Source organism: Chiloscyllium punctatum, chromosome 37, assembly GCF_047496795.1.
Source record: "Chiloscyllium punctatum isolate Juve2018m chromosome 37, sChiPun1.3, whole genome shotgun sequence".
NCBI classification, from domain to species: domain Eukaryota; kingdom Metazoa; phylum Chordata; class Chondrichthyes; order Orectolobiformes; family Hemiscylliidae; genus Chiloscyllium; species Chiloscyllium punctatum.
In genome coordinates, this window is record NC_092775.1 from 19,386,007 (window position 1) to 19,411,863 (window position 25,857).

The 25,857-nt window shown below is 39.9% G+C and overlaps 1 protein-coding gene across 3 annotated transcripts in view; it reads left to right on the forward strand.

Moving 5' to 3' along the window:
• Positions 1-22,721, forward strand: part of sgk2a (serum/glucocorticoid regulated kinase 2a) — a 45,843-nt gene extending 23,122 nt beyond the window's left edge. For all 3 annotated transcript variants that reach the window (XM_072556380.1, XM_072556382.1, XM_072556379.1), the window contains exons 3-13: positions 1,350-1,451; positions 1,542-1,599; positions 3,576-3,659; positions 6,989-7,120; positions 16,312-16,424; positions 16,516-16,552; positions 16,642-16,728; positions 17,601-17,696; positions 19,247-19,402; positions 20,916-21,005; positions 22,123-22,721. In XM_072556380.1, the coding sequence (XP_072412481.1) occupies positions 1,405-1,451; positions 1,542-1,599; positions 3,576-3,659; positions 6,989-7,120; positions 16,312-16,424; positions 16,516-16,552; positions 16,642-16,728; positions 17,601-17,696; positions 19,247-19,402; positions 20,916-21,005; positions 22,123-22,281 (1,059 nt within the window). In that variant the 5' untranslated portion in view covers positions 1,350-1,404 and the 3' untranslated portion in view covers positions 22,282-22,721. The remainder of the gene's footprint in view (positions 1-1,349; positions 1,452-1,541; positions 1,600-3,575; positions 3,660-6,988; positions 7,121-16,311; positions 16,425-16,515; positions 16,553-16,641; positions 16,729-17,600; positions 17,697-19,246; positions 19,403-20,915; positions 21,006-22,122) is intronic.
• Positions 22,722-25,857: the final 3,136 nt, after the last annotated feature.

A 25,857-nucleotide genomic window follows, 5' to 3' on the forward strand; every position in this document is an offset into this window, starting at 1 on the left:
ACCAAGATCATTATGAGGCAGGTGATGAGACTGATGCTTGGATCAGTCTGAGGGGCCTTGCTGCAGAACATTGGAGCAAGCAAACAGGAGAATGTAATGGATTCTGAAAAGCTGGGAGAGCAGCATTAGTCTTGTGAGGAGGCAGATGAGGACATCGTACAGAAGGTACATCACCTTCACCTTCATAATACAAAGTCACGCATAATAACCCAGACAGGACTTAATTGACATTCAGTTCCAATAGATGAGAGCGTTAATTGTTTTTAAATATGTTGATGCTTGAAAGGTCTATGTTTGTTCCCAAAAGCAAACACAGCTTTTTTATTTATTTTCTGTTGTTAAGTTCTGTCTTTTGTGTTGTTAAGTTTTCAACCATTTGAAGACTTTCCAATATATGATGCTGCCATAGAACAAGAGGTTATGCCAGACTTTGTTTTAGGGATAAAGTAGTAGTCACTTCGACAGTGGAAGTCATCAACGTGCCCACACAAGCTTTTCTTTCTTGCTTCCCTCCCACTGTGTAGAGGGCCATGGATTGTGGTTGGCAGTGCTTGACCCAGTGCACAGGCTGGGCTTCAAATATGGCACTGGTGTTGAAAGTCTGGGAGTGTCTTAGCAGTGGTGAGTACTTCTGCCACTGGTGAGTATATGATAGCATGGGCACAGTGAAATAGGGGCATACTTCATATCTAAAGGTAAACATATTATTGCATCAGAAACAATATTGCATCAAAAAACTCAAAGGAGCTAACAGAGGCAAACCCTCCATGCCTCTCCCTGAAATTGGAACTTGTCAGGTTTTTTTGTAAATTTCAGTTAATTCTTGGTGAAATTCAGCCATCAAGAGCGTAACTGCTCAGGGACCATGGAAGACAGGAAATCTGCTTTGGGAGAATTGTATTGTGATTAATCCAGGAACAAGTGCAATAAAATGCCCTAAAAATAAATGAATCTGCTGTCAATATGTTTAACTCTGTGGAATGAAATATTTTGTGCAGTTTTCTTGTTTCCAGAAAATATGTAATTTCCTCAATCATACAGATTGTGAATGACACCATTCTGATAAATCATAATTCAAGCCTTTCGTAAGTTTTCAAATACAATTTTGTCATGAAAGCAGTATCTATTTGAAATGGTTTCACGAAACCATAGCTTCATAAAATCTTGGTTTAAAGCAGGATGAAATTTAAGGGCTTAGATTTCAAACATTAAGAAGCTGCTGGTATTTACTTCCCTTTCCAGAACTCGTCCTGTGTAAAAAATGTACACATTCAAAAATTCAAAATAACAAGGTGAAGCCAGTGAGTAGAAAACATTCTTGACCCTTGATTTCCTGTTTTGAAATTTAGGATTTGCAGATCCTTATTAGAAAGGTTTAACATCCCTTCCTTTGAGCCTCAGATCATGTCAGCACAGAGCAACATCAACCTGGGACCATCCGCCAATTCCTTGTAAGTTCTTTTTAACATTGGAATAATTACTGACTATCTCAGGAAAGATTTAATTTAAAAATTAATTTACAAATTATTATTTATTTATAGTGCCAAACCAACGGACTTTGATTTTCTAAAAATAATTGGGAAAGGGAGCTTTGGAAAAGTAAGTGAATTATTTTAATATTAATATGATTTTATTTTTAAATTTGGTTTCTCCTGCAACACAACTTTGAACCTGTTTTGATGTTGGGCACAATCATGGATGTCATACTGCGCCAATAGCAAAACACATCTTTTTATGTACATTCTACAAATTATCTCATTGATTGGGGATTAAACCTCTTCAAATGCTTTACAGTCAAAGGAGTCAAAGTTTTATCTCTAAACAACTAAAGATGAGAGGATTGGACTAGTGAAAATATCACCTATCCAGCTGGAAAAGCTAAATGATAAATGCTTCTTCCATCCAAAGTTAAAAATCACACAATACCAGGTTATTGTCCAACAGGTTTAATTGGAAACACTAGCTTTCAGAGTGCTGCTCCTTCATCAGGCAGCGCTCCGAAAGCTAGTGCTTCCAATTAAACCTGTTGGACTATAACCTGGTGTTGTGTGATTTTTAACTTTGTACACCCCAGTCCAACATCGGCATCTCCAAATCATGTCTTCCATCCAAAGTTTCAACAATTTCAGTTCCCCATCAACCATTTTAAAAGGATTGTGTCAGGCTGTCATGAACCATGGATCGCAACCCCAGATCACCTATGACACACTAAACTTTTAATTACATCAAATTTTGTAAAAGAGGACTGCTACATGTAAAATGATTGCAGATATAAATCTTGTGTGTCTGTTGAGAGAGCAAGAGAGAGACCCTGAAATGGCACACCTGTTGAAGTGTCAATGAAGCTTCAAAGGGATGAATCTAAAAGGGAGAAATGCAGTACAAACTGCGTTATGATCTCTTGGAAGTTATCTCAGATTGATGAGAGAAAAGACAGCATCTAGGTAAGAAATATGTTTCATATTTTACCCTTTCAAGAACACCAAAGAGCAAAGATTAAAAGCCAGTTCAACTCTAGTATTTATGTACTAATGGAGGAAATTAATCTTATGATCTGAGGCACTCACATGTACTAGTCTGGGTTTGAGTGCTAGTATGCTTTGAAGGTCACAGTTGAATTACCACCCACTTGACACACCTGCATTGCAGATAAATGATTATCCCTCCCACAGTGCTAAAAGCCAACTAGCCAGCAAGTCAATGAAAAGAAAATAGGACAAAATAATTCCAATGAATTTGCAAAGCTAAAAATCTTGAAATCAACTGTTCAGCTGCCAACATCAATGCAACTGATATCAATCACTATAATGGACACAATTTTCTTGCATTTACCCCAAACAAATGGCCCAGAGACTAACCCATATTTCTTCTTTTAAACTTTTTTTCTATTCACTTCTTAGTCTTCTATTGCCTTATTACTTATTCTTACATTTGGTAACTAATAGACCCAACTTTTTGTAAACTCAAGAAAATCTCCTAAATTGGCTCCTTTTAAAGTATAAATTAATTTCGATCTGGGAGAAAGTTATCCACAGAGATCCTTCGTAACCTGCTACAACCAACTGGGCAGAGTAGATGGATAAAGAAGGGAGAGCAAGTTCATCCCTCCTCAGTAAGGGGGTTTTACTAATTTTGGGTATCCTAACTGGAACAGTATTAATCTCACCAGGCATCTGGTCATAAACCTGATAACTCATTGAATATTGATCTCTCTCAGAGGAATAAATCTGCAACATTCTCAAATGTGGTTGAGAAGAAACATCTCAGTACTGCAAATAATTGTGCACGGCTCCAACTAATAATGGCAGTGGCAACAAACTCAGCCTCTTCTGTTTTTTGTCAAGGGTTTTTTTTAAAAGCTTTTTATTGATTGTGCTAGATCCAAGTTTATGAAGTTTATGAAAACTTGCATCTGTCTTTAAATGTGTTCAAATAATTTCATTTAGACATCATCAAATTTAATTTGTACTTTTCACTTGGTCAATATAGTCTTGGAAAGTGTGTAATTTTCATACCCTATGTGTAAAGAGTGGCAGACTGAGCTGGAACTTTAACACTCTTCAATATCATTTTAGGTTCTCCTTGCTAAACGTAAGTCTGATGGCAGGTTTTATGCTATTAAAGTCTTGCAGAAGAAAATGATCCTGAATAGGAATGATGTAAGTATAAAAAGGTCTCAAAGCTTAACCTCTTGTGTGTGACAACAATATCTTATCCTTAGAACTTTTAACGTAATAGCATGTCTCAGCAGACTTTGTAAAAGCTTTATAAGATAAAATATGACATTGAGACACAAAAGGAGGTATTGAGATGGATTTAATGTTGCTTAATTAGGTCTTGTGTTTCTCCAAGCCTGCTTTTTTTCCTTGGGACAGGCCTGACTGAATCAGTGCCTCTAAAGGCAAATATAACAGGTCAGCATCGGACCTTCAAAAAGTAATAAAGTCATAGCGATCTACAACATAAAGACAGGCCCTTCGGCCGAAACTGGTCCATGCCGACCAAAATATCCACCACGCTAACCCCATTTCCCTGCACTTAGCCCATATCTTTCTAAATCTTTTCTTGACAAATTTTTTAAATGTTGTTATGTACATGCCCCAACCACCTCTCCTGGCAGCTCATTCTGTAAGCATGCCACCCTCTGGTAAAAAAAAAGTTGCCTCTCAGGTTCCCATTAGTTTTTTTCCCCACTTATCTTAAACTTATGTTCTCTTGTCCTCAATTCCCCAACCCTGGGAAAAAGACTGAGTATGTTCATCCTGTTCATGCCGCTCATGATCTTATACCTCTATTAGATCCCCCCTCAGTCTCCTACACTCTAAAGAAAAAAGTCCTAGCTTGACCAAACTCTCCCTATAACTCAGTGCCTTGAATCCAGGCTACATCCTTGTAAATTTCTTCTGCACTCTTTCCAATTTAATAACATCCTTCCTAAAGCAAGGTGACCAGAACTGAACACAATACTCCAACTGTGGCCTCACCAAAATTCGGAATAACTGCAACATAACTTCCCAACTTCTATACTCAATGCCCTGACTGATGAAGGCCAGTGTGCTAAAAGCCTTCTTCACTACTCTGTCTATCAGTGACTTCACTTTCAGAGTTCTGTGCACCTGAACTCCAAGGTCCTTCTGTTCCACTACACTCCTTAAAACCCTACCATTCATCATGAAACTCCTATCTTGATTTGATTTTCCAAAGTGCAACACTTCATACTTATCTATGTTAAACTCCATTTGCCATTCCTCGGCCCACATCCCCAGTTGATCAAAATCCTGCTGTAATTTCGATAACCTTCCTCACTGTTAACGATCCTGCCTATTTTAGTGTCATCTGCAAACTTATTTACATTCTCATCCAAAAGATTGATATAGATAACAAACAGCAATGGACCCAGCACTGACCTCTGAGGCACATACAAATTGCAGGCCTCCAGTCTGACAAGCACCCTTCCACTATTACCCTCTGCTTCCTACCATCATGTCAATTATGTATCCAATTTGCCAGCTTGCCTTTGATTTCATGCAATCTAACCTTCCAGAGCAGCTTATCATGTGGAGCCTCATCAAAGGCCTTACTGAAATCCATATAGAGTACGTCTACTGCTCTGTCCTCATCAACTCTCCTGGTCACTTCATCAAAGTACTCTAACAAATTTGTGAAGCATGATTTCCTGTGCACAAAGCCATGCTGACTACTCCTAATGAAACCCTGTCTTTCCAAATGCATGTATATCTTATCCATCAGAATCTTGGCAAGTAACTCATCTACCACAGATGTTAGGCTTACAATCTATAGTTCACTGGGATTTCAGACCGAACAGCAGAATTCCTGTTCACCAGTAGCAGCAGGTCAATCAGATCCCAGCAGTTCTCCACTGTCAGCAACGCCACTAGGTGCAGTGGCTGTTGCTAGGGTCAACACCAGAGATTATTGCTTAAACTAAGTGGCTAAGATTAAGATGCGTGTTTTGAAGATGAGGTCAGGGAGAAAATTGCCTAGAGAGAGAGGTTTCGAGGTAAGTGTAGGGAGTGATTTTCAGAATGATTTTGCTCCCCATCATTCCTACTGAATGCTTGACAACGGGAAGTCTGAAACAGAGCAAATATGAAGTCTTGAAGCTCATCTCAAGGTCAAATGTAACAGCAAGGAGTGGGATCACAACCGAAGCAAAATCAGTGCTGAAATGATGCAGAATTTTGGTTGTTGAATTTCAAATAGGGCTTGCAAGGACAAGATTTGGGAAACATTGATTACATCTAATAACACTGGAAAAGAATGAGAATTAAAATTCTTTCCTTGCACTTTTAATTGAAGCACTAACCCATCTACTTTGTAGATTAGTGCTTATAAGATTAATTTACCAAAGTCATTATCTGCTTTCTTGGTTTTAAGACATGCCTGTGGCCTGTCACAGCTCCAAGTAAACCTTGTAAAGTTTTTAAACAAGAAAGGAAATAAAGATTTTCATTTACATAATATCTTTCCTGGTCTGAAGGCAACGCCAAAGCTCTTTACAAGCATCGAGTACTTTTGAGATACTTCAAATGTAGGGAAAACTGCAGCAAACTGCACAGAAAGATCTCAAAAACAGTAATCTCGTAATGGCCAGATAATATGTTGAGTGATTTTGGTTGAGAAGTGAATACTGGCCAATACATACTTGAAAAAAATTTTTATTGTGCTTTTTGTTCTCCAATTAATTCTATTTCCGTACTTTTGCAAAATAGCTCTGTAATTTTTTAGTGCCAGAGGGAAAAAACGAAACCCTAGTTGAATGTTTTATTTGAAAATGACACATTTTTTCTCGACATATGCTTTACTAATCAAATATCATAAGTGCATTACAAAACATTTTGAATCAAATGTTGTGGAAAATACACTAAAATACTATTTTCCGAGACTGAGCACTTTGTATTAAAGGTACGTCAATCCATTTGCAATATTTTGGCATTAACTATATACATTCTGCTACAAGCATACAGCCTGAAGAATTTTTCTGAGGTATCAGCACCACAGTATATGATGACTGAAAGGCTTATACAGTAGCCTCTCCCCTCCCCACCAGACCTTTGCAGTGGTTGCTCAATGACGAGTGTATCCATAGCCAAAAGGTTTTACAAATGACAATGCAGCATCCCCCCGCCCTCCCTAGCATTTCTCTGAAATGTCAGCCCACTTCTGTGTTCAAGTCTGTGGAGCTGAATCCACCATCCAAGATTGGAGAGTTTTAGTCACTGAATAACTGTCCTTTTAGATTGGGTACATTTATTGTACATAGGTAAAATTTATTGTACATGACTGGTCAATAATATTAAATAGAATTTTGCATGCAGTGAAGTGAAGCTGGGTTAACATTGAAATAATTCTTGTGTATGTACTGTGGTTGTATAAGTACATTATTTAAAAGTACATACTAAGGGGCAGATATGTCTTTTCTCATTGGCTGCTTGTTCAGATTCTAATCGTGCCTATTTTAAATTAGCAAAAGAACATTATGTCTGAACGCAATGTGCTATTGAAGAACCTCAAGCATCCTTTTCTGGTTGGGCTCCACTACTGCTTTCAGACAACGGAGAAACTTTATTTTGTCCTGGACTATGTTAATGGTGGAGAGGTGAGTGGATAATGTAAGATTACAGTTGCTTCATAAAGTTTGAATCTCACTTTGAAAGTTAACTGTTGCAGCCATTCGCCTCCAATTTCTATGGTCACATATTATTGGTGTTGGTTTCTATGCAGCATTGCAACTCAAGTAATACTGCAACAGAATTGTGCACTATAACACAGCAATTGGCTTCTAGAATGTGGTGGAGAATGTTCTCATCACTGCTCAGAGATGGCACATTTACTTAAGCCAGCCACTTCCCCACACTATTGACAAAACTGGAACTCCATGAAGTGGATGTTTCCTTATCTGGAAAGGTGTCATTTGCAACCACCTTTTGCAGTAGATACAGACAAGGATGTCACTAACTTGTGGAGGTTTTAGTAAAAATATATCAGGATTGGGACTGATATTATTTATTATGAAATATTCCTTACCCTGATTTCTAAAATACATTGTGAATGCACAATGCCCCATGCTGGTTTAATGCAGCCATTAATACGTAGTATTAAAATGGTGTGTTCAATAATCCGATTGTCGTTGCTAGGACTATTTTGATTTATGATGTTGAAGGTGCTGGTGTTGGATTGGGATGGACAAAGTTAAAAACCACACAACACCAGTTTATAGTCCAACAGGTTTATTTGGAAGCACTAGCTTTCGGAGTGCTGCCCCTTCATCAGGTAGCTGTGGAGCAGGATCATAAGACACATAATTTATCACAAAAGATTACAGTGTCATTCAGCTAAAATGATATATTGAATCCAGTAGTGTTCAATATATAATTTCAGCTTTTTGACACTGTCGTCTTTTACGATAAATTCTGTGTCTTATGATCCTGCTCCACAGCTACCTGATGAAGGGACAACACTCCGAAAGCTACTGCTTCCAACTTCATCTGTTGGACTATAACCTGGCGTTGTCTGATTTTTAACTTTATTTTAATTTAGTGAAATGGCTGCAGAAGCATTAAATAAAAACAAAATACAACAGGTGTTGGAAATCTGAAACAAACAGAGAATTCTACAGGAACTCAGTAGGTTTGGCAGTGTCTGTGAAGAGAGAAACAGTTAACTTTTCAAGTTCATTATGACTCTTCTTCAAAACTGAATATTGGACTCACAACATTAAGTCTGTTTCTCTCCCCTTTAAACCTGCTGAGACACTGCCAAACCTACTGAAATCTACAGCATTCTTTGTGTTTAACAATCCTTTGAATGCCTCCAGCTAATGCAGTGTGAATGGTTGCAATGCCGCCAGTAATGGATCTCTCAGGGTTTCTCAGGACAAAAGTTCAATGGTAGATGATGGTCTGCCTTGGATGGCCACAGTCACATCGGTAAACTGACTATCAACAATAGGCCACCAAATGACCCATGGACTTTGCCAGGATTTGGTGTTGGAGAGACTGTTAGGTCTGAAGGTTGATAAGTCTCCGGGACCTGATGGCCTGCATCCCAGGGTACTGAAGGAGGTGGCTCGGGAAATCGTGGATGCGCTGGTGATTATTTTCCAGAGTTCAATAGAATCGGGGTCGGTTCCTGAGGATTGGAGGGCGGCTAATGTTGTGCCACTTTTTAAGAAGGGTGGGCGGGAGAAAGCAGGAAATTATAGACCAGTTAGTCTGACCTCAGTGGTGGGAAAGATGCTGGAGTCTATTATAAAGGAGGAAATTACGGCACATCTGGATAATAGTAACAGGATAGGACAGAGTCAGCATGGATTTATGAAGGGGAAATCATGCTTGACTAATCTTCTTGAATTTTTTGAGGATGTAACTCGGAAGATGGACGAGGGAGATCCAGTGGATGTAGTGTACCTGGACTTTCAGAAAGCTTTTGATAAAGTCCCACACAAGAGGTTAGTGAGTAAAATTAGGGCGCACGGTATTGGGGGCAAAGTACTAGATTGGATAGAGAATTGGTTGGCTAATAGGAAACAAAGGGTAGTGATTAACGGCTCCATTTCGGAATGGCAGGCAGTGACCAGTGGGGTACCACAGGGATCCGTGCTGGGACCGCAGCTTTTTACAATATATGTAAATGATATAGAAGATGGTATTAGCAATAACATTAGCAAATTTGCTGATGATACAAAGCTGGGTGGTAGGGTGAAATGTGATGAGGATGTTAGGAGATTACAGGGTGACCTGGACAAGTTAGGTGAGTGGGCAGATGCATGGCAGATGCAGTTTAATGTGGATAGATGTCTGGTTATCCACTTTGGTGGCAAGAACAGGAAGGCAGATTACTACCTCAATGGTATCAAATTAGGTAAAGGGGCTGTTCAGAGAGATCTGGGTGTTCTTGTCCACCAGTCAATGAAGGCAAGCATGCAGGTACAGCAGGTCGTGAAGAAGGCTAATAGCATGCTGGCCTTCATAACAAGAGGAATTGAGTATAGAAGCAAAGAGGTGCTTCTGCAGCTGTACAGGGCCCTGGTGAGACCACACCTGGAGTACTGTGTACAGTTCTGGTCTCCAAATTTGAGGAAAGACATTCTGGCTATTGAGGGAGTGCAGCGTAGGTTCACGAGGTCAATTCCTGGAATGGCAGGATTGCCTTACACGGAAATACTGAAGCGACTGGGCTTGTATACCCTTGAGTTTAGAAGACTGAGAGGGGATCTGATTGAAACGTATAGGATTATGAAAGGATTGGACACTCTGGCAGGAGGAAACATATTTCCGCTGATGGGGGAGTGCCGAACCAGAGGACACAACTTAAAAATACGGGTAGAAACAATGACTGCAGATGCTGAAAATCAAGTACTGGATTAGTGGTGCTGGAAGAGCACAGCAGTTCAGGCAGCATCCAACGAGCAGCGAAATCAACGTTTCGGGCAAAAGCCCTTCATCAGGAATAAAGGCAGTGAGCCTGAAGCATGGAGAGATAAGCTAGAGGAGGGTGGGGGTGGGGAGAGAGTAGCATAGAGTACAATGGGTGAGTGGGGGAGGAGATGAAGGTGATAGGTCAAGGAGGAGAGGGTGGAGTGAATAGGTGGAAAAGAAGATAGGCAGGTCGGACAAGTCAAGGAGTTAGTAACTGAGCTGCAAGTTTGAAACTAGGATGAGGTGGGGGAAGGGGAAATGAGGAAGCTGTTGAAGTCCACATTGATGCCCTGGGGTTGAAGTGTTCCGAGGCGGAAGATAAGGCGTTCTTCCTCCAGTCGTCTGGTGGTGAGGGAGCGGCGGTGAAGGAGGCCCAGGACCTCCATGTCCTCGGCAGAGTGGGAGGGGGAGTTGAAATGTTGGGCCACGGGGCGGTTTGGTTGATTGGTGCGGGTGTCTCGGAGATGTTCCCTAAAGCGCTCTGCTAGGAGGCGCCCAGTCTCCCCAATGTAGAGGAGACCACATCGGGAGCAACGGATACAATAAATGATATTGGTGGATGTGCAGGTGAAACTTTGATGGATGTGGAAGGCTCCTTTAGGGCCTTGGATAGAGGTGAGGGAGGAGGTGTGGGCACAGGTTTTACAGTTCCTGCGGTGGCAGGGGAAAGTGCCAGAATGGGAGGGTGGGTCGTAGGGGGGTGTGGACCTGACCAGGTAGTCACGGAGGGAACGGTCTTTGCGGAAGGCGGAAAGGGGTGGGGAGGGAAATATATCCCTGGTGGTGGGGTCTTTTTGGAGGTGGCGGAAATGCCGACGGATGATTTGGTTGATGCGAAGGTTGGTAGGGTGGAAGGTGAGCACAAGGGGCGTTCTGTCCTTGTTACGGTTGGAGGGGTGGGGTCTGAGGGCGGAGGTGCGGGATGTGGACGAGATGCGTTGGAGGGCATCTTTAACCACGTGGCAAGGGAAATTGCGGTCTCTAAAGAAGGAGGCCATCTGGTGTGTCCTATGGTGGAACTGGTCCTCCTGGGAACAGATACGGCGGAGGCGGAGAAATTGGGAATACGGGATGGCATTTTTGCAAGAGATAGGGTGGGAAGAGGTGTAATCCAGGTAGCTATGGGAGTCAGTGGGTTTGTAAAAAATGTCAGTGTCAAGTCGGTCGTCACTAATGGAGATGGAGAGGTCCAGGAAGGGGAGCGAGGTGTCAGAGATGGTCCAGGTAAATTTAAGGTCAGGGTGGAATGTGTTGGTGAAGTTGATGAATTGCTCAACCTCCTCACGGGAGCACAAGGTGGCGCCAATGCAGTCATCAATGTAGCGGAGGAAGAGGTGGGGAGTGGTGCCGGTGTAATTACGGAAGATCAACTGTTCTACATAGCCAACAAAGAGACAGGCATAGCTGGGGCCCATACGTGTGCCCATGGCTACACCTTTGGTCTGGAGGAAGTGGGAGGATTCAAAGGAGAAATTGTTAAGGGTGAGGACCAGTTCGGCCAAACGAATGAGAGTGTCAGTGGAAGGGTACTGTTGGGGACGTCTGGCGAGGAAAAAACGGAGGGCTTGGAGGCCCTGGTCATGGCGAATGGAGGTGTAGAGGGATTGGATATCCATGGTGAAGATAAGGCGTTGGGGGCCAGGGAAACGGAAGTCTTGGAGGAGGTGGAGGGCGTGGGTGGTGCTCAGTTACTAACTCCTTGACTTGTCCGACCTGCCTATCTTCTTTTCCACCTATTCACTCCACCCTCTCCTCCTTGACCTATCACCTTCATCTCCTCCCCCACTCACCCATTGTACTCTGTGCTACTCTCTCCCCACCCCCACCCTCCTCTAGCTTATCTCTCCATGCTTCAGGCTCACTGCCTTTATTCCTGATGAAGGGCTTTTGCCCGAAACGTTGATTTCGCTGCTCGTTGGATGCTGCCTGAACTGCTGTGCTCTTCGAGCACCACTAATCCAGTAGTTAAAAATACGGGGTAGATCATTTAGGACAGAGATGAGGAGAAACTACTTCACCCAGAGAGTGGTGGCTGCGTGGAATGCTCTGCCCCAGAGGGCAGTGGAGGCCCAGTCTCTGGATTCATTTAAGAAAGAATTGGATAGAGCTCTTAAAGATAGTGGAGTCAAGGGTTATGGAGATAAGGCTGGAACAGGATACTGATTGGGAATGATCAGCCATGATCATATTGAATGGCGGTGCAGGCTTGAAGGGCTGAATGGCCTACTCCTGCATCTATTGTCTATTGTCTATTGACTAACAGCACACATCATCATCTACCTTGGCAAAGTGAAGTTGAGGATTATCAAATCAGCCATGGTTTCATTAAACGGTGGAGCAGATGGATGCTTGCCTGGATGGGTGTAGTTTTGCTGATTGTCCCAAGTTCTATGTTGTCTTTTCCTGGGTGTAGCATTTGTCTCTTACTTCTAAAGTTATTTGTTCAGCCATAGTTCCACCATCAGCCACAAAGAGGCAAAGTCCCAAAGAAGCAGTTAAAATTGGATTATTTCTGGTTTGACTCAAACTTTGTTCTTTGGATGCTTTGGCACATGGTCATCACTGGCTGGCCAGCATTTATTGCCTGTCCCTAGTTGACCTCGAAAAAGTGGTGTGCTGCCTTCTTGAACCACTGAAGTCCAAGTACTATGGAAGGAGCCATAATGCCATTACGGAGGGAATTACAGGATTTTGATTCAGCGACAGTGAAGGAATGTCAATATATTTCCAAGTCAGGATGGTGAGTGGCTTACTCAGTTAGATGGTGGTGTTCTCATGTATCTGGTGCCCTTGTCCTTCTTGATGGAATTGATCGTGAGTTTGGAAGGAGCTGTCTAAGGATCCGTTGGTGAATTTCTGCAGTGCATCTTGTTAATAGTACACACTGCTGCTACTGAGTATCAGTGGTGGAGGGAGTTAATGTTTGTGGATGTGGTGCCAATCAAGTGAGCTGTTGTGTCCAGATCATGAAAAGCTTCTTGAGTGTTGTTGGAGCTGCATCTATCCAGACAAGCACCCATCTGGTCCACCATCCAATAAAACCCGAGCTGATTTGATAATCCTTAACTTAATCCTTTCCTCTTAAGCCTTGATACCTTTATTGATTAAAAATGTGTTCATCTCAGTCTTGAATATACTTAATGACCCAGCCACTATAGCTCTCTGCAGTAAAGAATTCCATGGATTCACCACCCTCTGAAAGAAGAAATATTTACTCATTTCCATCTGAAATATGTGACTTCTTATGCTGAGATTATGCTTTCTGGTCCAAGGCTCTTCCATAAATGCTGCAGCTACCTTGTCAAGCCCCCTAAGAATCGTGTATCTTTCAAGCAAGTCTCCCCTCATTCTTTTAAACTGCAAAGAGTAAAGGCCCAATCTATTGAACCTCTCTTCATGAGACATCCACTCCATATCTGGGATCAAATTATTGAATCTTCTCTGGGCTGCCTTAAACGCCAGTATATGCAGACTATATAGATGAAATTGGTAGGAAACAGGATTTTAACACAAATACACAACCGTAAGGAGTTGCAGGGGTAGTGTTACCACGTATCTTCGAAACCCTCAATCACTACCATTTAGAAGTTGCTGTCTAAGGAATCTTGGTGAATCTCTAGAGTGCATGTTGAAGATTGTACATACTGTGCTGCTGTGTGTCAGTCAGACAGAGTGATGTTTATGGATGTGGTTGTAAGAATATTAATAATCCTCGATTCATTAATTCTGCGTGGATTAGCGGAAGGTCAATGCTGTTACAAAATCGGACTCATATCCAATTCCTAGATTGGAGGACTATATTGAGAAAGTCGGTCAAGCTAGTTACATCACCAAGTTGGACTTTATGCATGGTTACTGGCAGGTACCTTTATCAGAGACAGCAAAAGAAATTTCCACTTTTGTAACCCCAAATGGGTTATATCAGTTTAAAGTGATGCCCTTTGGAATGAAGAACGTGCCTGCAACATTCCAAAGACTCATGAACAGAGATGTGGCTGGATTAACAAACGGTGCATCTATTTGGACAATGTAGTGATCTTGGAAAGATCACATGGGTACAGTTGGCAAAGGTCTTTGAATGACTATGAGAAGCAAAACTGGTGATAAACTTAAATAAAAGGAATTCGCAAAAGCAAAGGTGATTCTCTTGGGACAACATCGGTCATGGGGTCATGGAAGTTTGACCCCACGGGATACAAACACAAAGGCTATCGAGGAATTTCCATGACCAACCTCGAAGAAAGGAGTGCTTCGATTCCTAGGACTCAGTAGATTCTATTGGAAGTTTGTTCCAAACATCAGCAGTGTAGTGGCACGGTTAATCAATCTGCTGAAGAAGAACACAAAGTTTCGGTGGTCAGAACCATACCAGGAGGCATTCCACTACTTGAAATCACTTTTAACCACCAAGCTAGTTTTAGCTACACCAAACTTTTCAAAACCTTTTAAAGGTGCCATCAATGCTCGTGACATTGGAGTTGGAGCTGTACTCCTCCAGGAAAATGAGGATGGGATTGAACTGCCAGTTGGTTACTTTTCGAAGAAGATCAACATCCACCAGAGGAAATACTCCACAATCAAAAATGAACTATTGAGTTTGGTACTGGCCTTACAGCATTTTAATGTGTATGTCACGAACAATGTGTCGGAGACGATTGTGTACACTGAACACAATCTGCTTACATTCTTAGAATGTTTTAAAGATAAGAATATGAGACTATTTCATTGGAGTCTTATGTTACAGACTTTTAATTTAAAAATCATACACATTGCAGGTCGGAAGAATGTAACCACAGACATGTTATCGCTGATATAACTGACAGAATTTAGATGAGATTTGTCTTTATTTAATGTTTCATGTAATATATATATAAAAGAAGTTAAGGTGAATTTATATGAAAGTTATCGGTATGTTCAGGTAATGTGTTTAAAAGGTAGAAAAAAAATGAAGCCCTCTTTTAATTATGATGGTTCATTTTTTCCTTAAGGGGGGGGTGTTATGAAGATGTGGGTTTACTTTAAGAGAATTACAAGCAGCAGAACTACCAGACACAGCACCAAGTGTTCTCAAAAAGGTAACAATGTAACAATGAGTCAAACAACTCGATTAGTTTGTTGCTTGGAGACAAAAACAAACTTGAATTCAGCTAATTAATTTTAATTATACCCAAAACATATCAAACTCCAATCAAGTTTAAATTGACCATCTTGAGGGCCAATGACACAATTCGATGCGCTTGAGTATAAGACCGGGGAAAATTGAACAGCTGAGAGAAGAACTGCCACGGCATGTAAACAGATTGCCTGAAAAATAACTCTGTTAAAAAGGCACCTTTTCAATCAGTAACCTGTAAAGCAGAAATTCCTGACCAGAAGAAATGACACAGGAAGATCTGAAGACAAGAACCGAAAGCTGTCTGGTTTTGATATAAGAAGTGTTGTTTTGTAAATCTTAATTGGGAATTTTATTGGACTAGTATTATAGAAGGGAAGGTAAAAGATAGATTAGAGAAATACATTGTAAATAGTGGTTAGTTAATTATTCTCTGGTATACTTTAAGAAATAAAGTTGTTAATTTTTACTTTACATAGTTCTTGGCCACTTGATTTTTACAGAATACTGCACAGGATAAATCTTTTCTGTGTTGCTGGTTTTAAATTAAGCAGGAGAGTTTACCCTGTGTCATAATGTTAAGTAAGTGTTTTTGTACTGGAACAGCTTAGCCAGGGGCATGGACAGTTCTGAAACATGTATTCAGTACAATTGCCAAAATAATAACGACATTGGGAAGAAATATCACATTAATGAAACACACTTTTTATGCATATAATATTGAACCAGTCTGAAAACACTATTCCAGGACAACAAGTAAAAACAGGAAAAAAGAAAAAGTAATTAGAAATTTTCCATGCCATCCTGATGTTATGTTAAATGTATGATTTTCCTCAACCTACATCTTTGCAAACTGATTTCAGTGCAGTTTTAAAGATAAAAATATAAAAGAACAATAAAAGGAAATCTTAGGAGTCTCTTCACAGTAACTTTTCTAATTAGCTGATTCCTATTGGTCAGACTCAAGGGGAATGGGCAGCCAAACATCAGACCAAAGCAATGCTGTCCTATGACCATCCAGAAGATGAGCAAAGTATTGGGGGTATCGAGCTGTTAAACGTTTCCAATATTCTGGAAAGAAGATAGTGCCCAGGAACTTCTTTTGCCAGGGCTGTAGATTGTATACTATATGTTGACCAGTTTGTCCACAACATTTTGATCCAGAGGCCATCCGTGAAAGCTTCATGTGAAAGTACATGACTGCCAGAAACAATTGAAACATTAAAGCCACTAAGAAGTCTTTTTTAAATGTAACAGCTGTTCTTCCATTTGCAACGAGAACACACTTTTCCAGAACCAAGAGCTAGATTTTATGCATCGGAGGTGGCCAGTGCCATAGGATACCTACATTCACTCAACATCGTGTACCGGTGAGTTCTGCTATAAAAGTGTCTTTTGTAACACTTCTTATAAATTTCCAAAGCATCTGTGCTAAGTAATCAATCTCACTTTGCATTCCAGGGATTTGAAGCCTGAAAATATTCTCTTGGATTCTCAGGTATCAATAACAATCTTCCTAGCTTTTTGTCAGTAAGATAGGAATAGTTAGAGAACCATACAAATTCTAGTTTTTGTTATATATTTCAGGGCCATATTGTACTGACAGACTTTGGGCTTTGTAAAGAAGTAATAGAACCAACAGGAACAACCTCTACTTTCTGTGGGACACCTGAGGTATGTAGAACAGTACAGAGTACAGAATGGGAAAGTATGGGAGTAGTCAGCCAATCAAGTCCACATCGGCTCTCTGCAAAAGCAATTTAGCTAGTCCCAATTCCTAGGTTTTTCAACTTCAATTATTATATTTATTTTTTAGATTGGATTCAATCTGGCTTGTAAGATTTTAAATAGCTAAAGCAACTTTGCAAGGACATAATGCAAAAAACATAGTTTTTACATGTAACATAAATTTAGACATCCACCCTGCAATGATTATCATAATAAAATAAAGAGCTGTAGATGCTGAAAATCAGAAACAAAAACAGAAATTGCTGGAGTAACTCAGCAGGTCTGGCAGCATCTGTGGAGAAAAAGCAGAGTTAATGTTTTGAGTCCGGTGACCCTGCTACAGAACCCTTCTGTTTTGCTGCAATGTTTATGGATTTTTGCAGCACAGTCTGAATTGAATATTTTAATATTTCTATGCTTTACTATCTGTTTCACCTTTGCTGCTGTCTTTAAACAATTAACTTGGCTTAATCTTGACTATTACCATTCTTCCATATATTACCTCAATTGGAGTATTTGTCATATTTATAACAGTGAAAAGTGGGCACATAGCTAAATTGCTTCACTGTAAGTGTAGAATTATTACAGTTCAATATATAAGTATTCACACATAACAGATCAAGTTTTGATTGTTAGTTGGATTTCTATTTGGTGGAAGAAAGTTAATGGAATATTTTTACATAATTTACTTTTGTTCATCTGGTGTGATCAAATCACTTTTAATTAGTTATTACTTGCATTTAATACTGGCAGGCAGCAAATTGTCACATCATGGAAAATGCATGAACATCTATTCTAAATGTATTTTGTTTTGTCAGTATCTTGCCCCAGAAGTTTTACAAAAACAGCTCTATGATCGCACTGTTGACTGGTGGTGCTTTGGTGCAGTCCTCTTTGAGATGTTGTTTGGACTGGTAAGTAGTACACTGTAAATCTACTTCATGAAGCAGAAGTCTAGATCCAAAACTCAATGTAGCATATTGGGGTATGTTTCTAATCTTGTAAAATCAATTTGATATCAAACTCTGCATTTCTTGTTTGCATGTCATCACAGGAGCTAACTTTTGTGAGGCAACCGTAGTCTGTACCCAGACCCTTCTGGTCCACAAAGAATAAAACAGCACAGGAACAGGCACTTCAATCCTCCAAGCCTGCATCAACAGACTTTATCCTTCCATACGAAAACTGTCCCTCTATTCCCTCCCTATTCATGTACTTGTCCAGGTGCTTCTTGAATGCTGCTACTGTGTCTGCTTCCACCACTTTCTCTGGTAGTGCATTCCAGGTACTTACCATCATTTGTGTGAAAACTTGGCCTCACACATCCATTTTAAACTCCTCCACCCTCCCACCTTTAACCTGTATCCCCTAGTAATTGACCCCTGGGAAAAAAACCTCATACTTACCACTCTATCTATGCCATTCACAATCTTATAAACTTCTATCAGCTCGCTCCTCAACCTCCTGAATTCCAATGAAAACAAACCCAGTCTATCCAACCTCTCTTCATAGCTAAAATCTCCCATTCCAGGAAATATCCGGTAAACCTTTTCTGTACCCTGTCCAAAGCATGTATGCAATATTCCAAGTGTGACCTAACTAAAGTGGATAAATGTATGGTTATCCACTTTGGTGGCAAGAACAGGATGGCAGATTACTACCTAAATGGAATCAATTTAGGTAAAGGGGCAGTACAAAGAGATCTGGGTGTTCTTGTACACCAGTCAATGAAGGTAAGCATGCAGGTACAGCAGGTAGTGAAGAAGGCTAACAGCATGCTGGCCTTCATAACAAGAGGGATTGAGTATAGAAGCAAAGAGGTTCTTCTGCAGCTGTACAGGGACCTGGTGAGACCACACCTGGAGTACTGTGTGCAGTTCTGGTCTCCAAATTTGAGGAAAGACATTCTGGCTATTGAGGGAGTGCAGCGTAGGTTCACAAGGTCAATTCCTGGAATGGCGGGACTACCTTATGCTGAAAGACTGGAGCGACTGGGCTTGTATACCCTTGAGTTTAGAAGACTGAGAGAGGATCTGATTGAGACATATAAGATTATTAAAGGATTGGACACACTGGAGGCAGGAAACGTGTTTGCGCTGATGGGTGAGTGCCGAACCAGAGGACACAGCTTAAAAATACGGGGTAGACCATTTAGGACAGAGATGAGGAGAAACTTCTTCACCCAGAGAGTGGTGGCTGTGTGGAATGCTCTGCCCCAGAGGGCAGTAGAGGCCCAGTCTCTGGATTCATTTAAGAAAGAGTTGGATAGAGCTCTCAAGGATAGTGGAATCAAGAATTATGGAGATAAGGCAGGAACAGGATACTGATTAAGGGTGATCAGCCATGATCATATTGAATGGTGGTGCAGGCTCAAAGGGCAGAATGGCCTACTCCTGCACCTATTGTCTATTATTTCCTCCAAGATTTGATCAATGAGTAATGTTCCTTTCTTTTACCTGGACAGCCTCCCTTTTACAGTCAAGATGTAGCTGAAATGTACAATAACATTCTTCACAAGCCGCTCTACTTGCCTATGGGAATATCAGCAGCTGCTCGTGATATTCTGATGGGACTCCTACAAAAAGACCAGAAGAGAAGATTAGGAGCTGAAGCAGATTTTGTATGTGTGCAATTTGTCTATGACTGAACACTAATTACAAGATGATTTAACATTGCTTAGAAAGAAAACTAATGCAAGACAGTCAGCATAGCACTATTCAAAATAAATCGAGTCAAAGGATCGTAATGAGTCATAAAGATACACTGCATGGAAACAGGCCCTTCGGCCTAACTTGTCCATTCCAACCAGGTTTCCATACTGATTTGCCCATTTTCCTGCATTTAGCCCATGTCCCTCCAAACCTTTCCTATTCATGTACCTGTCAATGTCCTTATTACTGCATCAGTGGACCATATTCCTATTATAGTGTTTACCTGGTAGCTTGGTCAATATTTGTCCAGTAATCAATAAAAACAATGCAAATAAAATGGACACAATTCAGCTCTTAGTTTGCAGCGATTGGGTTTGAATGTTAAGGTATTTAAGATTACCGAGGATCTTTCAACCTTATCCCCAGTTATTTCAAAACAGTCGATTATCCTTGTTTGAATCTATTTTTCATTGCAGTATGCAGCATATTACATTTGTTTCAGGGGGTCAGTTAGGTCTGTTAGTTGGACAGCTGGTTTTTGATGAGGAATAGTGCTAACAGTGTGGGTTCAATTTCAGCTGAGAACAACATGAAGGTCCCATCTTCTCAATCTTTCCCTTCGCCAAAGGCATGAGGTCCCTCAAATTAAATTTACCACCAGTTGTCTCCCTAATGAGAGCAAACCTATGGGATTTTTGTGGCTTTATCTTATTATTTTACATTTTGTTGTTAAATATTATTAGCCACTTTGTCTTCTTAAATATATTTAGTTCTTATTGTACTTTACACTGTCCTTCCTGGATTGACTACTGTGAAGTTGACCAGCTCATATGGAATTTCCGAATCCATCATTGATATAAGCTTAAGAGATAGCAGACCAATACCAATTAGGAGTAATCCACTAAACTATTCCCACTAAAAGTTAGCATATTTTTTTCTTTGGCATCTTTAATTCATTCAGATCAGTTCCATTTCTTAGTTATTGTGATGAGAAGAATTGACCTAAATTGCAAGCTCAGTATAAAAGATAATATTAAAGGTCAATCCTGAAACAAGGATTGTAAAAATCTCAGAAAAACAGAGTTGCATGCAGCCCAATTAACTTGCTTTGCTGCATAATTCTTTCTCTTAATAAACAATATTAGCCTCATATCTATGGCCTGTCAGTGTGGTATTTCTACTTCTTTAAGAGAAATTTTTGGTACTTTCTGGCACTTTACAAGCAAGTAGATTGTGATTCTTGAAGAATGCCACAACCCATTCATTACATATATGAGTTTACAATTCAGTTTATAATAACTAACCCTAACCATCAATCATTGTTATCTGTTCTGCTTTTAACAATGAGCAGACACAAAGTGGTCAGTATCAGCCCTAATCATATTTTATAAGTCCAAAAATCATATTCATGTCAAGCTTTAGAATGAAACATGAACAAATGACCTTACTCAACTAACTTCATTGTATTTTCTCCTGACACAGCTTGATATAAAAAAACATGCATTTTTTTCATCCATTAATTGGGAGGATATCTACCACAAGAGAATTACCCCACCATACAATCCCAATGTGGTAAGCTTTCTGGTTTCTGTTGGTTTTTATATTTGTGGAGCTATACATTTTTGTTTTGTGTGTCTATGTGTTTCACAAGAGAATGCAATGCTGCATTAAAATCTGCTTACATTTTCATAAAATCACAAGTGATGGTTTATGATTAAAGCACAGGTACCTACTAACATTAAATATGGAAGTAGTTAGATAGGTGCATTTCAGTTTGATCAGTATTGCACAAGGGGAAGATGGGTGTTGTTCTTGAGTGTGGGATGGGGCATACCTTTCCTCTTGAATCAGGTCATCACATCTAGGGTGCCGTTTAGTTACTTGTAGTAGGAACTGCATGGAATGGGCTGAGATCATTTGTTACCTTCCACGTAAAGTTTGAAAAGTAAATGAAACTCATGTCAATCTGTTTGATTTTGGTCAAGAAGACTTTAGTGAAAATACAATGTATTATACCTTCTCACTTCGAACAAAAATTCCACAGTGAGAATAATATTTTCCCAACTATTGGAAATCTGTAATAAGTGTATAAATGGATGTGATGGAAGTTAGTTGAGGTTTTTATACAGACAAAATTACTGTTTATGTTAATTTAATGTGTGATTAGAATCAGTAGGTGATGGCGTGTCTGACAGGCCAGAACCTGCCCATTATTTCAACTGCTAGGAAAATTGGAATTGTGTGGAATTGTTTGGGGAGTAGCAATGTTGATATAAAGAAAGGTTTTGCACTTCTTGCTGCCTAAGGTCTGGGAAGGGCTTAACTTCAGACTTCATTTCATTCCAAGGTCTCACTTACAGGATCTCTTCAAAAACTTTACATTGCATATAATTCAAGGTGAGGTAAAGTGCATTTGTGAAGGGAAATAGGAGTGGGGAATCATGAAGGAAAACCATGATCATGTAAAAGTGCATTTTTCACTAATATTTTAAGGTTTAGCAGGCCAATTCTGTGAGCTTTACTATGGCATTGTATAGACACTTAAAGCATTTTCACCACCAGAAAAGCTGCACCACACTGAATAAACACAGGATAAAATAAATAAATTTACCAACTTTTCTGAAATTTTTACATTTGACAAGTACATTGAGCAAAAACTAACTTCACAGTTTCTTTGTTTTTTTTTCAGGCAGGCCCTGGTGACCTCCAGCATTTTGATCCCGAATTCACTGAAGAAATTGTCCCTAATTCTGTGGGACGCATTCCTGACTCTACTATGAACAGCCCAACAACAACAAGTGCATTCCTGGGATTTTCCTATGCTACTACAGATGATAATTTAAGATGATAACTAAGTATTTAGGTGATCTGAGAAACTTAAATGAACATGCAATCAAGAAGAAGAGAATGTCACAGATAAGATGGCTTCAGCCCAAAACCTTCTGGAGAAATTAATGTTTATTTTGAATGAAAAATGACTTGTTTACAGTCTTCTGAACAGTATAATGCATATGAATATGTGTTTTTGAAATACTTCATGTAGTCAGTCTCCCATTAGAGTATCAATGTACCTGTGCAACTCAATTCTAAACATGTAAGCACATGAACATTTACATGGGTAAAAATGTCCCCATCTCTTCTCTACCTGTTTTGCTTTAATGTCACGCATATCTTTGTAACATCCAGCCTGTAATATACCTTGATGTTGATTTTGTTTGGTTTAGTCATTGTGAGCAAGCTGACACTTAAATAGACTGTTTAAATAATTAATAAATTATAGTGATTTGATTAATCTAATAATTATTTTAAACAATACATAACACACCTGACACATGCAGAACTGTAGTTTTAAAAGAGAGTTTAGATAGATTAGATAAAGAGAGGCTGATCATGGCCCACATCATCTCCAGTCTCCCAGCTTGCCTCAATCCCCTACAATTTGCCGACCGATGTAACGGGTCCACAGCCAATGCCATATCCCTAGCCCTGCTCTCATTCCTAGAACATATGGACAACAAGGACACCTGTGTCAGATTCCTGCTCATTGACTACAGCTCCACCTTCAACACCGTTACCTCCTCCAGGCTGATCTCAAAACACCATAACATTGGTCTCAGCTCCACCCTCTGCAACTGGACCTTCAGCTTTCTGACCCACAGACCGCAATCAGTGAAGATAGGTAACTCAACTCCTCCACAATAACACTCAAAACTGGAGCCCCCCCCCCCCCTCCAAAGATGCATCCTCAGCCCCCTACTATACTCCCTGTCACCCATGAATGGGTTGCCAAATTCTGAATGAATGCCATCTACAAGTTAGCTGATGACACCACCATAGTAGAATGGATATCTAACAACGATGAGTCAAAATACAGAAGGGAAATAAAGGGCTTGGTGGTATGGTGCAATGTGAATAACCTCTCTCTCAATGTCGGCAAAACTAATAACTGATAATTGACTTCAGAAAGTTTGGAAGAAAACATGTCCCCATCTACATCAATGAAGCTGAGGTTGAGAGAGTAGAGAGCATCAAATTCCTCAGAGTGACAATAACCGACAACCTGTTCTCAACATCCTACATAGACGTAACAGTCAAGAAGGCACAACAAAGCCTCTTTTTCTTCAGGTGGCCCAGGAAATTTGGCATGTCTAGAAGGACCCTCACCAACTTCCACAGATGCACCAATGAAAGCATTATCATCAGATGTGTAACAGCCTGGTAAGGCAACTGATCTGCCCAGGACCGTAAGAAACTAGAAAAGATTTTGTGCACAGCCCAGACTATCACAGAAGCCAACCTTCCATCCATGTACTCCACTTACACACCTTCTGCCGTAGAAAGGCTGCCAACATCATCAAAGACCCATCGCAGCCTGGTAATGATCTCCCACAACGTCTTGCATCAAGCAGAAGATCCAGAAGCCTGAACACATGCAGCAGCTCCTTCCCATCTGTTATTAGACTGATGTATGGGCTGTCTATCCTCAAATAATGCTGATCTTGCTAACCTAGTGCACGCCCTGTGCAATATAAACTGTATGTCTCTGTCTAAGTCTTTTTACAACCTCTGATCCTTACATCCTTGCTTCCAATGATCTGTCCATACTGCTCATAAACGTGGTACATGTGGCAATAAATTAATCAATAATTTTAGATTAGTTCAATTTGGGTGAGCTCATGAAGTTTTAAATGAATTCCTTCAAACTATACATTACTAAACGATACTGGATTTTATTATGTATCAAGTATAATTGATTTAATAACTTAAAACTGTTTAAGTAACAAACAAAATACACAGAAGTTATACTTATTAGAAGAACAAGACAGAATTCAAACTGAATCCAAAACCCTGCACTTGGACAGGAAACCTCTTCCTTACTTGATGTAAAGCATGTAAAGCTTTTACAACCAACGATAATCCCTGATTAACTGTCTCTTAAGAACTGCCAAAACCTGAACAGAGGTCCCTGACTGACTCTCTTGACCTCAAGTTTCCACATTTACAGAAAATGCTGACTAACAGTAATGAAACTGACACCTTTACATTGACCTAAATTCAACCAGGTGCAGGACCACAGTTCATCTGCTTTCAGGATTCAGATGCATGATTTTATTGTCTCTATGGGACCACCCCAGCACATTACTTAGAAGTAGTTATTGAAATCCAATCAGATAATGATTAATTTAGTTGTATATTTCTATGCATAGATGATGTTTCACTTTAGAATAACGGAATATCTCATTATGCTCATTTTATTTTAAAATGAGTAATATATCATTCATTAACACATCTATGTTTTCTGTGCAAGGTTGGTCATGGCTGGGATAAGAAGCTGGAGACGTGTTTCCTCTTCCATTTCTACAGCATTCTCATAGTCTTTTTCAAAAAGGAAGTTAGCAATTTAATTAGCAGTACAAATATAAGAAAATCCAGCCTTTATCCATTAATGATGATTACTTATTCTTCAATTACAGCATGATGGAGGCCATTATTCCAGTACTGTTGGCTGCTACACAAGCTTTAGTATGTCAGTGGTTCTAGAATTGATAAATATGCAGCACAAGGTGGTTTCTTTCAATGATAGTGTGGTACAACTGAAAATAATTGGTGTTTTCCTTTTTTAGCTTAACAAAATGAGTGTGTTTGTAAAGACACCAAGAATATTAGACTAACTAAAACTGAAATCTAAAACCCAGAATAATTTGCAATAGCAGCAACTTTAGAACACCATTTTGCAACTTAGATCTCATTCCTTCAAAAGCAGCCTCTAACAGTAAAATGTCACCTGTCCTCTTCCAGGATGTTTAAACATCTTGTGATTTGGGCAAGGATTCTTTTGAACTGGAAGTACTTGTTCACAGCTGTAAATTCAAGTTCTTGAAATGAGTATCATATCCTGTAAGTGAAATTGTTTCTTTCATTCAAAACTCTTCAAAGCATTACTGTAATTGTTTTTGTAGAAGTTATTACGTTGGTGGAATTGCCATGAATCTGATGTGTTCTATTCTTTATCCTGAATTATAGACTAACCAATTGATTACAATGGTATAATAGGTACCCACAAATCTAAATTATTAGAGTTTTGCCTGATTTTACGATTTCCAAACTTTTGAGTGGAAGATAAAAAGTGTGCATAGAACATAGAACATTTCAGTGCAGTACAGGCCCTTTGGCCTCGATATTGCATCAATCTGTGGAAGCAATCTGAAGCCTACCTATCCTATACTATTCCATTTTCATCCATATGTTTATCCAATGACCATTTAAATGCTCTCAAAATTGACGAGTCTACTATTGTTGCAGGCAGGGCATTCCACACACCTACTACTCTCTGAGTAAAGAAACTACACTACCTCTGACATCTGTCCAATGTCTATCACCTCTCAATTTAAAGCTATGTCCCCTCGTGCCAGCCATTGCCATC